Source organism: Denticeps clupeoides, chromosome 7 (assembly GCF_900700375.1).
Source record: "Denticeps clupeoides chromosome 7, fDenClu1.1, whole genome shotgun sequence".
NCBI classification, from domain to species: domain Eukaryota; kingdom Metazoa; phylum Chordata; class Actinopteri; order Clupeiformes; family Denticipitidae; genus Denticeps; species Denticeps clupeoides.
In genome coordinates, this window is record NC_041713.1 from 9,358,549 (window position 1) to 9,371,616 (window position 13,068).

Genomic DNA, 13,068 nt, shown 5'->3' on the forward strand with positions numbered 1-13,068 from the left:
CACGTAAAAAAAAAACGGAGGAGGTCGGCGAGAGTTGAGATTCGTATTTAGCTTTGGCATCACTGAGACACAGAACAAGGCGCTGAATTATAGATTTATATAGATTATGATCTATCTATCTATCTATCTATCTATCTATCTATCTATCTATCTATCTATCTATCTATCTATCTATCTATCTATGCGTATTTTGTCAGAATTGACAGCGCACAAGCTGGCCACGTATTCTCTTCAGTAAACTGAGACGAACAATCATCCCAACACACCCAGGCTAAGACACACACACACACACACACACACACACACACACACCTCCAACTAAAAGCGCTGTATCTTAGATACTCCAGCACACAACTAAACATTTTAAGCTCCTTTAATCTCCGTGTGATGTAAAGGACAGGCAGAGGCTGGTTTTTCGGGGAAGGAACCGTGAGCACAGTAAAGTCGGGTAGCAGTTCCTTATCAACGGAGGTGTGCGTGTGTGTGTGTGTGTGTGTGTGTGTGTGGGGGGGGGGGGGTCTTTCTCATCGTATCAGTTGGGGAAGGGGGGTGATGAAAAATGAAATGGAAGCCCTCGCGTCTCCTTGAGACCAGGGGGACCTGCTTTCCTGTTTACAGCCTTTAAACTTCCTCGTTCTGCCCCCACATGCGCAAAAAGGCGCGGCTAGAAGAAGGACAATCTCACGAGCAGCTATTCATTCCACTCCGAACACGGCCTATCGCGACTTGCTCAAGGTTCACGCCGCCACTTCCTGGTAGTTCACGCTGACACCACCCGAGAATTTACCTAAAACGTATGAAGAAAATCCGATACTAACACGGTACATGGAAATTCCGTTTAACGTGTTCGCAATGAATGAATATTGCAAGCAAAAATTGCACCTTCCCTCCTCAAAGTAGCTGTGTCACATATTCATAAATTCAGGGAATTTACTTGAGGGGGTGGGGGTGTGTGTGTGTGGGGGGGGGGGGGGGGTCGTGTCATTTATAGATCGTGAAGGACCTGTTTTATTATAGTTAAATAAAAATCCCTTTTTAACCATGTGGCGAGTAAAAATGAAAGACCTTTGTGACGTTAACAGCCGCGACGGTAACAGACGGAGCCTCTTATTGCTGGACAGCTACCGAGGGCAGGGCGGCGTGTTTAAGAGGCTGCCGCTGCTGAGCGCGATATAATGATATACAGTTCCGAACTGAGAGGGGCCGACATGCAAGAGTCCGCGGTGACACAGAAATTAAACAGTTTAGAAATGGGATTTCGTGAAACGATAGAAGGAGGCCGTGCGCCCCTTCGTCGGGCTATTTTAGGTGTCTTTGTCTGTGCTCACGTGGGGAAAAATGTGGAGAATTGTCCTATAGCCAGTGTGTCATTCATACATTTCCTCTGGAAAATACTTGGGCGGAGAAAGAGCAAACGGTTCGGTGGCGCATTGTTTGCAGGCGTGTGTGTGTGTGTGTGTGTGAGAGAGTGAGAGAGAGAGAAAATGGTGAAAATGGAATATATATAGCGAGAGAGAGAGAAAAGGGGAGATGGCTTAATAATGTTAACACATATGAAAGTGGCACTGCGTGTTGTGAATACAATTTTTCTCATGAAATTCTGAGCGTAAAAACGCCCAACGAGGCAACACTCCACAAAAGAAACGTGCAGAATAATGACGCACAACCTTCCACGGGGTTTATCATCGAATTCAATCTAGACAAGTAAAATATGTTAAATGCTTAAAAATGAGGTTATCTGCTCTCAGATATTTGTATAATGTTCCTGAAGTGGCACGTGAAACAAATATTTCATTCAAGTCGAGTTCATTTCCACGTCAGTAAAATATATATATATATCAATGTATTTTTATACAGAAAAGCACGTATTTTTTTACATTAGTAAAATAGCAGCCCTGAAGCAGAATACTGAAGACCTTCGACTCGACTCGATTACCTCCACATTTGCGCAAGGCACGCGTTTTAGAGGAAGCAGGTAAACTTTTTGGAAACTTTCTTTTGTCTTGAGCCACGGCGCTTCCACAAAACTCCCAAACACACGCCCCCCAGGTACGGATTTTTCCACACCGCTCACACGTTAACTTGTAATAAAGAGAGCAGAGCCCGCGCAGAACGCACGAAAGGTGACCTCGGCGCCCGCGACGTGCCCAAACCCACGACTTACTTTGCGCGCGCGCACGGTCCATATAGTCCACATATCCGTCTCGAAACGGGTAGAACCAGAGAGGCGAGGCGGTGCGGAGCAGATGCTGGCACTGCAGTGGCCCACCAGAATGCTCTCCCCAGCGCAACTGACCCTTTAGAATCCCCTCGAAGCAGTTAAACCGTCACTTGCATTCTACAATGTGAAATATATAGTACATTGTCAACTCCCCAAAACCATAAAACTAACTTTATGGACCCCACGTGACTTTTAAGAGCCAGTAAGGGGTATCTGTCTGTGGCCTGGGCGATTTTTACGATCTAACTTCAAGATAAAATGCTCATCCGTTTGACATGTAAATGTCATAGCTACTTTTGGCATAGTTTGCTCAAAGGGAAACGCAAAATTGCTGAACGGAGGCGTCCGGGCGGCACAGACAAGCCGGCCGTGTGGCGGGACCTCTCCCCGGGCTCCCAAAAAGTCCTTTAGACCCCTAGCCAAATACCACGGTAAGTCTGAAAGTTCGCTGCTTGTTTACCCGCAATTACGCGCACACCGAATAGACCTTAAAAACGACCTTTTCCGGCATTTCATTTTTTCATTATTATTATTATTATTATTATTATTATTATTATACTTAGTGCGCAGGATAGTTTAGAGAGTAGGTTTTGCCGTGTTGGCGACGTTTTTTCGTCGCATGTGGTCAGGTACGTGTGTGGATAGTGCGTACGGTGACGAAGGGCGCGTGGTTCGGTCGTGCTTTTTTTGGGGCCTGCTATACACCCCGATCGAGAGACCGGCAGCTGGCCGCCGTCGAAGTGCGACTGTCGGTGCTGTTTTTTTTTTTTTTTTGGAGAGGCCAGGAAAAGTTAGTGAGGACTTTTGCGCTGTTTGTCCCCCCCCCCTCCTCCTGCCAGGTGCGAGCGGCGAGAACAGAATGAGTGTGAGCCCTGTGGTCTGAATATGAGGAACTTTATTATTTGATTTTTTTTTTACTCCAAGTTACGCTACAAACAAATACAAAAAGCGTATTGGCAGAATGCTTACAGGCAGTCCAGCATGACGTGACTTTTTAGTGTCGTTCAGCTTCCTCGCGGCTGTCATTCACTCTGCCCAATACAAATAGCCAATTGGTCACATTGAAAATGTCTAATATTTACATCCCTTTTTGGAACATAACAACGGTCCAGTAATATACAATTACAATTCTTTTTTTCATATAACTATACACACGTATGGACGGAAAATGGAATCTAGTGAGGTCTATTTACAACTTTTACCCTCCGAAAACCTCAAGAAAACAAACCAACGACCAAAAAAATGAAACATCACGACAGAAAGAACCCTTCCAAAGGTCAATGTGAGCAAAAAAAGTGTCTTTGAAAGATGAAGAGAAGCATGGAACACACCGAGGCTCCTGCGGAGGCAGTGAAGGTATCACTAGGCTATACTAAAGCTTTACTTCATGTCGGGCCAGAGCCTTTTATTCTAAGCCGTAAAACCCAAATAAAAGAACAAGGAAATGAAACAACGTATACACTGGATATAGTTCGTAAATAAGTTATAACATTTAGGAGTTCACATGCTAACTTTTCCAAAAAGCCTCGACATCGCACTGAACACAGAAACAGAATATTTAGAACAAGAACAACAGGCGGCACTGGGTAGCTTCTTTTTTCTTCTTCCGTATTATCGTTATTAACATCATTTTTTTATGTTCCTCTCAAAATAATAGTCACCATAGTATTAAAACAACAGCATAAGGACACTAACTTTTATTTCTTATAGCAGTACCACAGTAGGAGTTTAATTGTCTAGAACATCAACAACATGCTGAAAGGTGCCGCGCTGTACAGTACTCGTGTATATGTGTTTTGGGGGACTAATTTTTTTTTTTTTTTATAATTTTTTTTTATCCTATAATACTCCTCCTCACTCCGAATTCGTGCCACGGCTACGGCTGGAAGGCGCTGCCAGCGGTGGCCAGGCTCATGCTCTTCAGCTTATTGTCCTTTTTCCACTTCATCCTGCGGTTCTGGAACCAGATCTTAATCTGCCGCTCCGAGAGGCACAGCGCGTGGGCTATCTCTATCCTCCTCCTCCGGGTGAGGTACCTATTGAAATGGAACTCCTTCTCCAGCTCTAGCGTCTGGTACCGGGTGTACGCAGTTCGGGCCCTTTTGCCGTCCGGTCCCGTCATGTCTAAAACAGCATGGGGCAAAAAAATAAATAATTAAAAATAAAAAAACCGCAGCGTTAGAACAAAGAATCATCAGAACATCACTCCCAGGCTATCCATATATATATATATACACATATAATTTTTTTCTGAACAAATATTGTATCGACATATGACACACATCCAGATCCAAGCACGCAGTGAACGAGCCGCACCTTTTTACGCACAGCCTGGACGCGGACACCCGTGGACCTTACGTTTTCCGGGACTCACGTCCTCTCTCCCAGACCCATTTTTATTTATTTTTTTTACGACTATTAAAAAAAGCAAAGTTTTACAGTTTCGCACCCCCCCTCCCTCCGCCCACCCTCCTCCAGTCCCCAAACGTCGCCCTTTTGCCGTTTTTCGTGTCGCCTAACTTATAAACCCAGGAGGTGGCGGGACGCGATGTTTTTGTTTCCTGCGTTCTCTCCCACCCCGAGTTTTTTTTTTTTTTTTTATTGCCCCGCTTTCTCTCCCCCAGCAGTAATCAAGTCTTACCCCCACCACGCAATAAAACAGACACACAAAAAAAGACGCCTTTGCCGAGAAAAGCGAGCGTAACTTCCCTGCCTCGCTGCCCTGTCCCTCGCCCACCCAGCTGTCCCTTCCACTCGCCCCTGCGTTTCGCGACGCTCCGCGCCCTGCGAGATTTATGGCTGCTTTTATTCCCGGGAATGTAAAATAAAGGAAAGGTCGGGGCGGGGGTTGCGAAATGGAGCGTCCCGTGTGTTTTTTTCTCGCCAATAAACTAAAAGACGGAGCTGTTCTGCGACGGCAAAAAAAATAACACGCACGCACACACACACACGCACACTTAAAATGGCAAGAAACGGGCACGAATATAAGAAAGGAACGCACGTGTACCATGGCTAATGTGCAGCTTCCGCATCCAGGGGAAGATCTGCGGCGCCTGGCCGTCGCTCGACGCCGAGCTGGTGGACGTGGCTGTGGACTCCTGCTTCTGCTGCGTCCGCGGAGCGGGGTTGCCGGCTCTGTGGCCGCCCTCCTCGGTCTCGGAGGAGGCGCTGGCCTCGTCGATCTCCGTGAAATGCGCGCCGGCGGCCGCGGCGACGGCGACGGCGACGGCGCTCTGGTCCAAGGGCGGCGGCGGCGAGCTTTTGGGTCCCAGGCTCTCGCTGTTGGCGCACGGCAGCGGCTCCGGGGACGCCAGCGAGCAGCTCGACGGCTGCCGGAATCGCGTCTCCGGGCTCGGCGACGGGAAGCCCCGGGAGTTGTCCCCGACCGCCCCAAAGTGGCCAGTGCTGGTTGAGCGATTGACGGTTAGGTCCATCCCATTGTAGTTGTAGCCGTAAGACCCTGAATGCATGGTGCCGGAGTCCCTGTACGAGGCGTTCATAGCGCTGCTGCTAGTTCCATAATTTAGTAACTGATAGTCGGGGCCATTTGGGTAGCGCCCTGAGAACGAGTTTACAAAGTAAGAGCTCATTTAGGTTGTTTTAGAGGGCTTGATTTGTAGATCTTGGTCGTTATAACGCTGTGCTTCACGATTTATGATGTATTAATGAATTATAGCAATGCACTGTACTTCGTTTTTGCTATGTATGCGGCCAAATATGGGGGTGGGGGTGCGTTTGGGAATCACGTGCTTTTGTTGACCAGTCGTAAATTCTCACTGATGACTTCAAGAGGTAATTCATGCTCTATGGTTACAAATGATGACGAGATGGGAGTCGTTAGACCCGAGCCGACGTGCGCCTCCCAACTGCGGGGCAGAGCTGCGCGTTGGCAGACAGCGTCACCTACTGGGAAAATAATTTATTGCAGGGAAGAAGGACCTTGCGTCGAGTTTTTTTTTTTTCAAACATCCTCTTAACCTACGCCTTTACTACTAAGATAAAAATGATTTGTATACCCCATTAAGGTCGCTATCGCTTGTTGCGATCGCGGTGTTGTTAAATGATGCTTATTGGCGTCCCCATCGACCCACAAGATGGAAGGGAAGAGCAAAATACCCCGTTATTCATTTTTCCGAGAAAAAAGCCGGTATGGCAGTATGGTCACGACTGGTAACTTCTGGTTCCAAAATGTGTAGCTAGAATGCGTAATGCTACCGTATAAAAGACAGCGGTACATAGAACGTTACAGTACATTATTAGTGCTTCTACCTTCCGGTCAGCTCATCTTATTTCATTTCACACATAAATATCTGTTAAATGAAGCCACAGTGATAAAAAAAATAAATAAACAAGATGCCTACAATGAAGACGTTTGCATTGTTTCCCCGTTTTCCCTTATTTCAAGTTCAGGTCGACATACGTGTTCCACAACCTGTTCGTTTATCATCCCTTACTGAAGTGCGCCTTCACATTTTGTTACAAGGCTATCGTTGAACTAGCCGGGATTTTGGATCTCTCGGATCCGAACTTGTGGATTCAGAAACAGGAAATTTCGCGTATAAAAAGTGTTACATGGTGAGGAATATTCATTAAAGGAGCAGGAACTAGAAGTGTAACGCTTTCGTGGTTTGGATGTTGATCGATACGTGTGATAGGAATCCTCCTGCTGTGTCTGGGCATAATTTGTTAGCGCGTTATTGTCACGTGCTGGCATGTTTATACAGTTGTGCGTGTAATTATTCCGCGGCGCGCGTCAGCGGTTGCGCGTGGATCGCGCCGCAGACCGCGGCCACCTGAGAAAGGGACCTGAGAGGCTGAACCGTCGGTCATTCAGCGCCCGCGGCCAAATGTCCGGTCGAGGTGGGTCAACTTTCTCCTCCAGCCATTTATTAAAGCCGCTCCCCTCCCTTCCGTTCCCCCGGTGTCCGGAGTCCCCAAAATAGAGCCTGGCACGACGCGCGTCCGCGCCGCGGGAGAACGGAACGCCGACCGACACCAGGGTTCCGTGCGGGTTTTTTTTTTTTTTTTTTTTTTTAAACCTCCAGCAGCCTGCATGCAGGTGCGCGACTGTAAACCCGAGGGGAAGAAAACACGGAGTTCGGAGTAAGACTGAGTCAGCGTTCTTTTATTGTTTCTCTGTTAAATGCATGTGTATGACGAACAACAACAAAAAAAACTACAATGGAAAATACACATACAAAAACTTTTCTCCAGTTTGGGCAATTCTCTTTTTTTTTTTTTTGCGCATCAATGCACTTCAGAACAACGTCATGGTCTCAGCTATATTAAAAGAAAATAGGCTACACGAGTTTCCTTTCATTTCTTATACATCTTAAATATGAGCACGGATATTTCATATGTTCAAAAAAACACTTTTTTTTGTTTGTTTTCGAACTTTTTATATATATAAAAAAAGAGATATAACATAAAAACGACAGCAATCATTAAATATGCAAAGTTAAGTGAATATATCTGGAATGCTACAACGAATTGAACAACACAACGTTCACCTGCGTCGACTTTGACAGATGAAGGGGAAAGTGTGTGTGGAGAGAGGGGGGAGAAGTCTTCCTTCTTCTTTTTTTTTTAATAAAGACAAGAATTCATAAGCCCGCTACGCTATTTCCTCCGCCCATGTTTGTTTGTTTGTTTGTCTGTCTGTCTGTCTGTCTGTTTCCGCCGTTTGTTTACTCTGTCCTCTTCTCTTCCTCCTCCTCCTCCTTGTCGTTCCCTTGTGAGGAGTTGATGAGTTTGTTCTCCTTTTTCCACTTCATCCTGCGGTTCTGGAACCAGATTTTGATCTGGCGTTCTGTCAGGCACAGGGCGTGCGCTATCTCGATTCGGCGCCTCCGGGTCAGGTACCTGTTAAAGTGAAACTCCTTCTCCAGCTCCAGCGTCTGGTAGCGGGTGTACGTCTGACGACCCCTGCGGCCGGGGTTCCCGAAAGCTCCTGTCCGAAAAATAACGAGAAGGATTCAAAATCAGACGAATAACAACAGCAACAACAAAAAATCGAGTTTGACCCCATGACTCGAATGTGGGTGAATCTCGATGATTCGAATCTGTTGAGCCCCGAGGAGGGCATGAGTTTTAAAAACTGGACAACAGGAAGTAAACACGCGTCCCCGAGAAGGGTGGGGTAGAACCCCCCTATTCACCCCTCCCCGCCTTTTTTAATTATTATTTTTCACATTTCATATCCCCCAACATAAATCCGCCCCGGACGGCTGCGGCTCGGGAGTGTGACATCGGATGATATGAGTGTGTTTTTAACCCTCCGGCGGAAAAACAAAACGTCGGTTTAACGCGCCCATCCGTCCGCAGAGGGACATGATCCCCTCTCCTTTTCCCAGCTATAGCACCCCCACCCCCTTATTTTTTAAAAAAAGTTATCAAAAGTCCGGCAAAAAGGGATTTCTCATTTCCTCATTCATAATTTCCGTGTTCTGGGGCGGTACAGTAAAGTCGGTTTATTCCCCCACGTCGCCATGATGGCACTACAGTCGTATGATCGTTTTTTTTTTTTTTTTTGACGCGTCAAAACAACAATGCGGGCCATTTCTCTCTCTTTTCACTGCGATAAGAGGGATGATCGTCGCTGCCCCGCGTCGCCCTGACAGATACGAGCCTCTCGACAATTAAAAGTCGTCGTCTAGTCCCGAGACGAGACAAACACGAGTTTCCTCGCCGACTTGTTCTATCGTCTCGTACATTATTTTCTTTTTTCGTCAATAAGAGCTTCCGGCTCTGCGCGACGCCGCGTGAAAAGCCCACCGAGGCGTTTTTTTTTTTTTTTTTTTTTTTTTTTAAAGAAGAAACCAACCGGAGACTCACCGTTGCACGAGTTCATCCTCTGCATCCACGGGTACACGGGCGCGGGCGGCTTCTGCTCCTCGCCCCCGTCGGCGAACAAGCCCTTCCCGGAGCCCGTGCAGTCCGCCTTGCGGTGGTCCTGGCTGAGCACCAGCGAGTGCTCGTCTATGCTGGCGAGCGCGCACGCCGGCTCCTTGTCCCGGTAGAAGGCGGCGGCCGCCGCGTAGTCGCAGGCTCCGGCGGCGCCCGCGCGTCCGTACGCGCCGCCCGCCTGCTGGTAGAAGGAGGACGGGTACGCCTTCTCCTGCGCGCCGGTGGCTCCATAGGCGGCGGCGCCGGGGTAGTGTCTTAACGGATCACTGTATCCGGAGGAATATAACGGGATCTGGCCCAAGAACGACTCCTGTCCTCCGGCCAGAGTCACGGGGAACGTGGAGTTTACGAAATAGGAACTCATCGGGAGGCCACGGCGCGTTTCCTTGGTTTATGATTTGTTGTGTTTTATAGTCCAAGTGGTTTAGCTATTAGTAGTTTATCGGAGATTGGGTTTTAGTTGGAGAGAAGGGGGGGGGGGGTGCTGGGTGGCTATGTGCCAGTGCGGGACAGAGGGAAACTGTACCATCTGACCCGACGCTGACCAATCGCGAGCGCCCTCGCCTGCGAACGGCACCCTTGAGGGAGGCTGTGATTGCGTGCGCCGGGGGACCCCATCGCAAGAGCGAAATATGCGCTCGCGCTTTCTCGCTCTCCCTCCCTCTCTCTCTCTCTCTCTCTCTGTCTGTGCGTGTGTGTGTGTGTGTGTGTGTGTGTGTGTGTGCGCGTGTGTTTTACACGCCACATCTCCTCTCTTCTTCCAGAGAGATTTCACAACACACATTATATTGAAGTGTAAGAGCCCTAAATTGAATACGTCCACGCTCGCTCCCTCTGGGTTTTGGCGCACGAGCTGTCCGGTAATCTCGGGACAAAATCCCGACCTGTATCTTATCTTATTTATTATTCTACATAATGTCATAAATTACAAAGCGAAATTACACATAAAATGAAGTGTCGGACTGCAATATCACGCGAAATGTATCCTTATAATATGTCATGATTCTATTATTATTATTATTTAGAAAATCAATAAAAAACGCATTTTGTTGTTCGGGATGCGCGTTATTACCGGCGAGCTCGTGACCAGAGCAACAATTATGACGGCTAATAATCCGCCACGCTCTCGTGGTGAGTCGGGGCAATGCGTAAAACGCTCGTCGCGAGACACTGTGTCACTTTTGGAGGGCCCATGTCGTGCGTGCCTGTACGACATGCTTCCTGTCAGTCTGTCTCTCTCTCCCTCTCCCTCTCCCTCTCTCGCTCTCTCTTGGTCGCGCGCATGCAAAAATTACGGCCTGGCAACGTCGTTAAGAGGAGTAACGTTTTTTTTTTGTTTTTTTTTACCTCGGTGCTTTTACGGTCTTCACCTGTTGTGTGTGTGTGTGTGTGTGTGTGTGTGTGTGTGTGTGTGTTTTCTTTCCACCTTTTTCGTTTTTAACAAACGAGCTCTTGCGCACGCTGCGGCTTGATGGCACCGCGAGTAACAAGTAAATGGTAAATGGCAATGGTAAATGGCAATGGTAATGGTAAATGCTGTAAATGGAAATGGAACAAGTGGTTGAGGAGAGCGCCGCGCCCGCTGCGTTGTACCGTCAGGTCGGCTTCCTCCAGAAAATGGTAAATGCTGTAAATGGAAATGGAACAAGTGGTTGAGGAGAGCGCCGCGCCCGCTGCGTTGTACCGTCAGGTCGGCTTCCTCCAGAAAATGACCGGGACGCCGTGTTTCCTTTTTGCGCCGGCAAACAGTGCCGCGTTCCCCTCCCTCCGGAGCGGAAAGGAGGCAGCGACTCTCCTGCTCCTGGAAGACGCCATATTTAACCGCAGAGGCGCGCGTTAATAATTTATTGGCTTTTGTTTTTGTTTTTTTTGACAGTGGGTCGGACTTTGTGCGTTCTGACATCGCAGTAGCCAGAATAAAATGTGCGTCATCCCCGGCTAACCATGCTGTGTCTAACGTTGCTGGTTCTGCGTTTCAGACTGAACCGTCCGGAACCTGCCCAGCTGCCAATGAATGCTGCACGATGGACAGCAGTGGGATCGCCCACGGGAGACTCGGTCGCCATACGAGGGGAGGAAAACCGGCCGGAAATCCCAGCAAGAGACACTTCGGTTTCGGAGGAGGAGGAGTCCTGGTGTGGAAACGCGCGCCAGCCGATTTTTACAGGCGTAACGCTAACGTTTCCATCTAACTCTCTAATGTAGGCCCGTGTAAGTACCAAAATCTGTTCCTTCACCCTTCCCAGGAAGTTGGCTCAGTTAAAAATCCCCTATGTTAATATCCTTAATAAATATGTCATTTGCTTCACAACGTTTAGAAATGTGGAATTAAATGTAATTTTTCTGTGCGCAAAAATATCGTGGCGCAGTTCAGACGTTCAACGGTGTAATGACGCGTCTGTCGTTTCCACTGTTAATAAATATTGTACAGTTATACATATGATCATGCGCAACACGCTGCTGATTATTTTTAATGTAGTTTTTTTAAAAAACATTGATCTCATTCATGGTTCGTGGTTTCAGTTTCAGCGTTCTTCGAAAAAAAGAGAACCACGTTCTCGTCACCAAGACGAATAGAATTAAAGGACCATTTACATCCAGCAGATTTACAACATACCATAAATATAATAAATGTACATAATAGGTCATAAAATATAACACATATAGAAAATAGAATATGCGTAGTATAACTGAAAATAATCAACTGTCTAAAGTCTGCGTAACTATGTGTATGTTTATGCATCTTTTAGGGGAAAATGTGATCATGTAAATTTAACCAACACATTTAACGCAAGAGAGAAGATAAGAAAAATGATGCCATTACATTTTGGACAATCACACACACACACACACACACACACACACACACACATATATATATATATATATATATATAAAATAATAAAACCAAAATTATTATCCGAGTAGACCTGCGTCCAGCCCCGCGGAAAGCATTTTTCCTTGGGGGTACAGCCCCGTACTTTTAAAATATTTATAGTCGCTGCTGGTCCCGCAATTCGACCTTCACTGTTTTTTTTTTTTCATTTTAAGCAGAGCGGGGTCGCCAGGACGTTACCTGCCGCGATCGTGTCCCCTCCTAACTTTCCGCGCCCAGGCGACCTCCTGCTCTCCTCTCCTCGTGTTTTTAAAAAATGTCAAGAACATATGTACACGTGTTAAAAATGATAACTTGTTTTAATACATGCATATATATGTGTACGGTTCTGCTGTATTTTGTTTTGTCTTTTGTTTTTAATAACTATATGTAAAAAAAGAAAAGAAAAAAGGAAATAAAAGCTCTTCTCTAACTCCATCTTATTATGCAAAGTGGGGGAAAACTCGCCCTGAGGTTTTGCTCCGTCCAGCGTATTTATTTATGAGCCATAAATATGTGGCTCGAATGTACATTTCAATTAAACCATAAAAATTACTGTTGTGTGGTTCATTTCGCATTGTTTCGTAGTCGGTGTATGTGTGTGTGTGTGTGTGTGTGTGTTGCCTTGAAACAGAGCGAGCGCGCACCGGATTCGACACAAAGGCCTCGCTTCACTCCACGCAAAAATGCAGTAACCTTGGAGCGGTCATGTGCTGCGGGAAACACGGGACGAACAGAATCAGCCGAGCTGCGGCACTGTGCGTGTGTGTGTGTGTGTGTGTGTGTGTGTGTGTGTGCGTGCGTGTCACAAATCTCTTCCAAACGCAGGCACTTCAAAGCGCGCCCACAGCAGCCACGAGAATTTACAACCTCTGCATTCTTTTACATTTCACTGCCGCCGGGCAGCCCGCCCCTCCCAGCCTTCCTGTTATCTCCCACCACAGCCCGCGCGGATCCAATTCACACGTCCACCTACCCAGTTCTATTCTCCACACACAAAAAAACACACTTTTTTCCTGCCAATGTTTCAGAACGCAATCTTTCAAGCGAGAGGAGGCAGAAAGAT

At 47.1% G+C, this 13,068-nt stretch overlaps 3 protein-coding genes across 6 annotated transcripts in view; all 3 read right to left on the reverse strand.

The window, feature by feature from the left end:
• Positions 1-13,068, reverse strand: part of hoxb3a (homeobox B3a) — a 47,659-nt gene that overhangs the window by 32,937 nt on the left and 1,654 nt on the right. The window contains exon 1 of one of the 3 annotated variants that reach the window (XM_028985147.1): positions 2,165-2,286. The exons of the other annotated variants lie outside the window; for them this stretch is intronic. The gene's annotated coding sequence lies outside the window, so the exon portion shown is untranslated. Of the gene's footprint in view, positions 1-2,164; positions 2,287-13,068 lie in introns of those variants that run through there. 3 annotated transcript variants of the gene reach the window in all.
• On the reverse strand, positions 3,100-7,228 carry hoxb5a (homeobox B5a). 2 transcript variants are annotated; one of them, XM_028985170.1, is made up of 2 exons: positions 5,223-7,228; positions 3,100-4,345 (listed from the first exon to the last, which is right to left on the reverse strand). In XM_028985170.1, exons 1-2 carry the CDS (start codon positions 5,809-5,811, stop codon positions 4,098-4,100), a joined length of 837 nt encoding a protein of 278 aa, XP_028841003.1. In that variant the 5' UTR covers positions 5,812-7,228; the 3' UTR covers positions 3,100-4,097. The 2 variants fall into 2 exon arrangements, with proteins under 2 accessions (XP_028841003.1, XP_028841004.1); XM_028985171.1 differs by having other exon boundaries at positions 5,229-7,090.
• On the reverse strand, positions 7,220-11,927 carry hoxb6a (homeobox B6a). The gene is made up of 2 exons (XM_028985177.1): positions 9,056-11,927; positions 7,220-8,171 (listed from the first exon to the last, which is right to left on the reverse strand). The coding sequence occupies exons 1-2, from the start codon at positions 9,489-9,491 to the stop codon at positions 7,909-7,911; spliced, it is 699 nt and encodes a 232-aa protein (XP_028841010.1). The 5' UTR covers positions 9,492-11,927; the 3' UTR covers positions 7,220-7,908.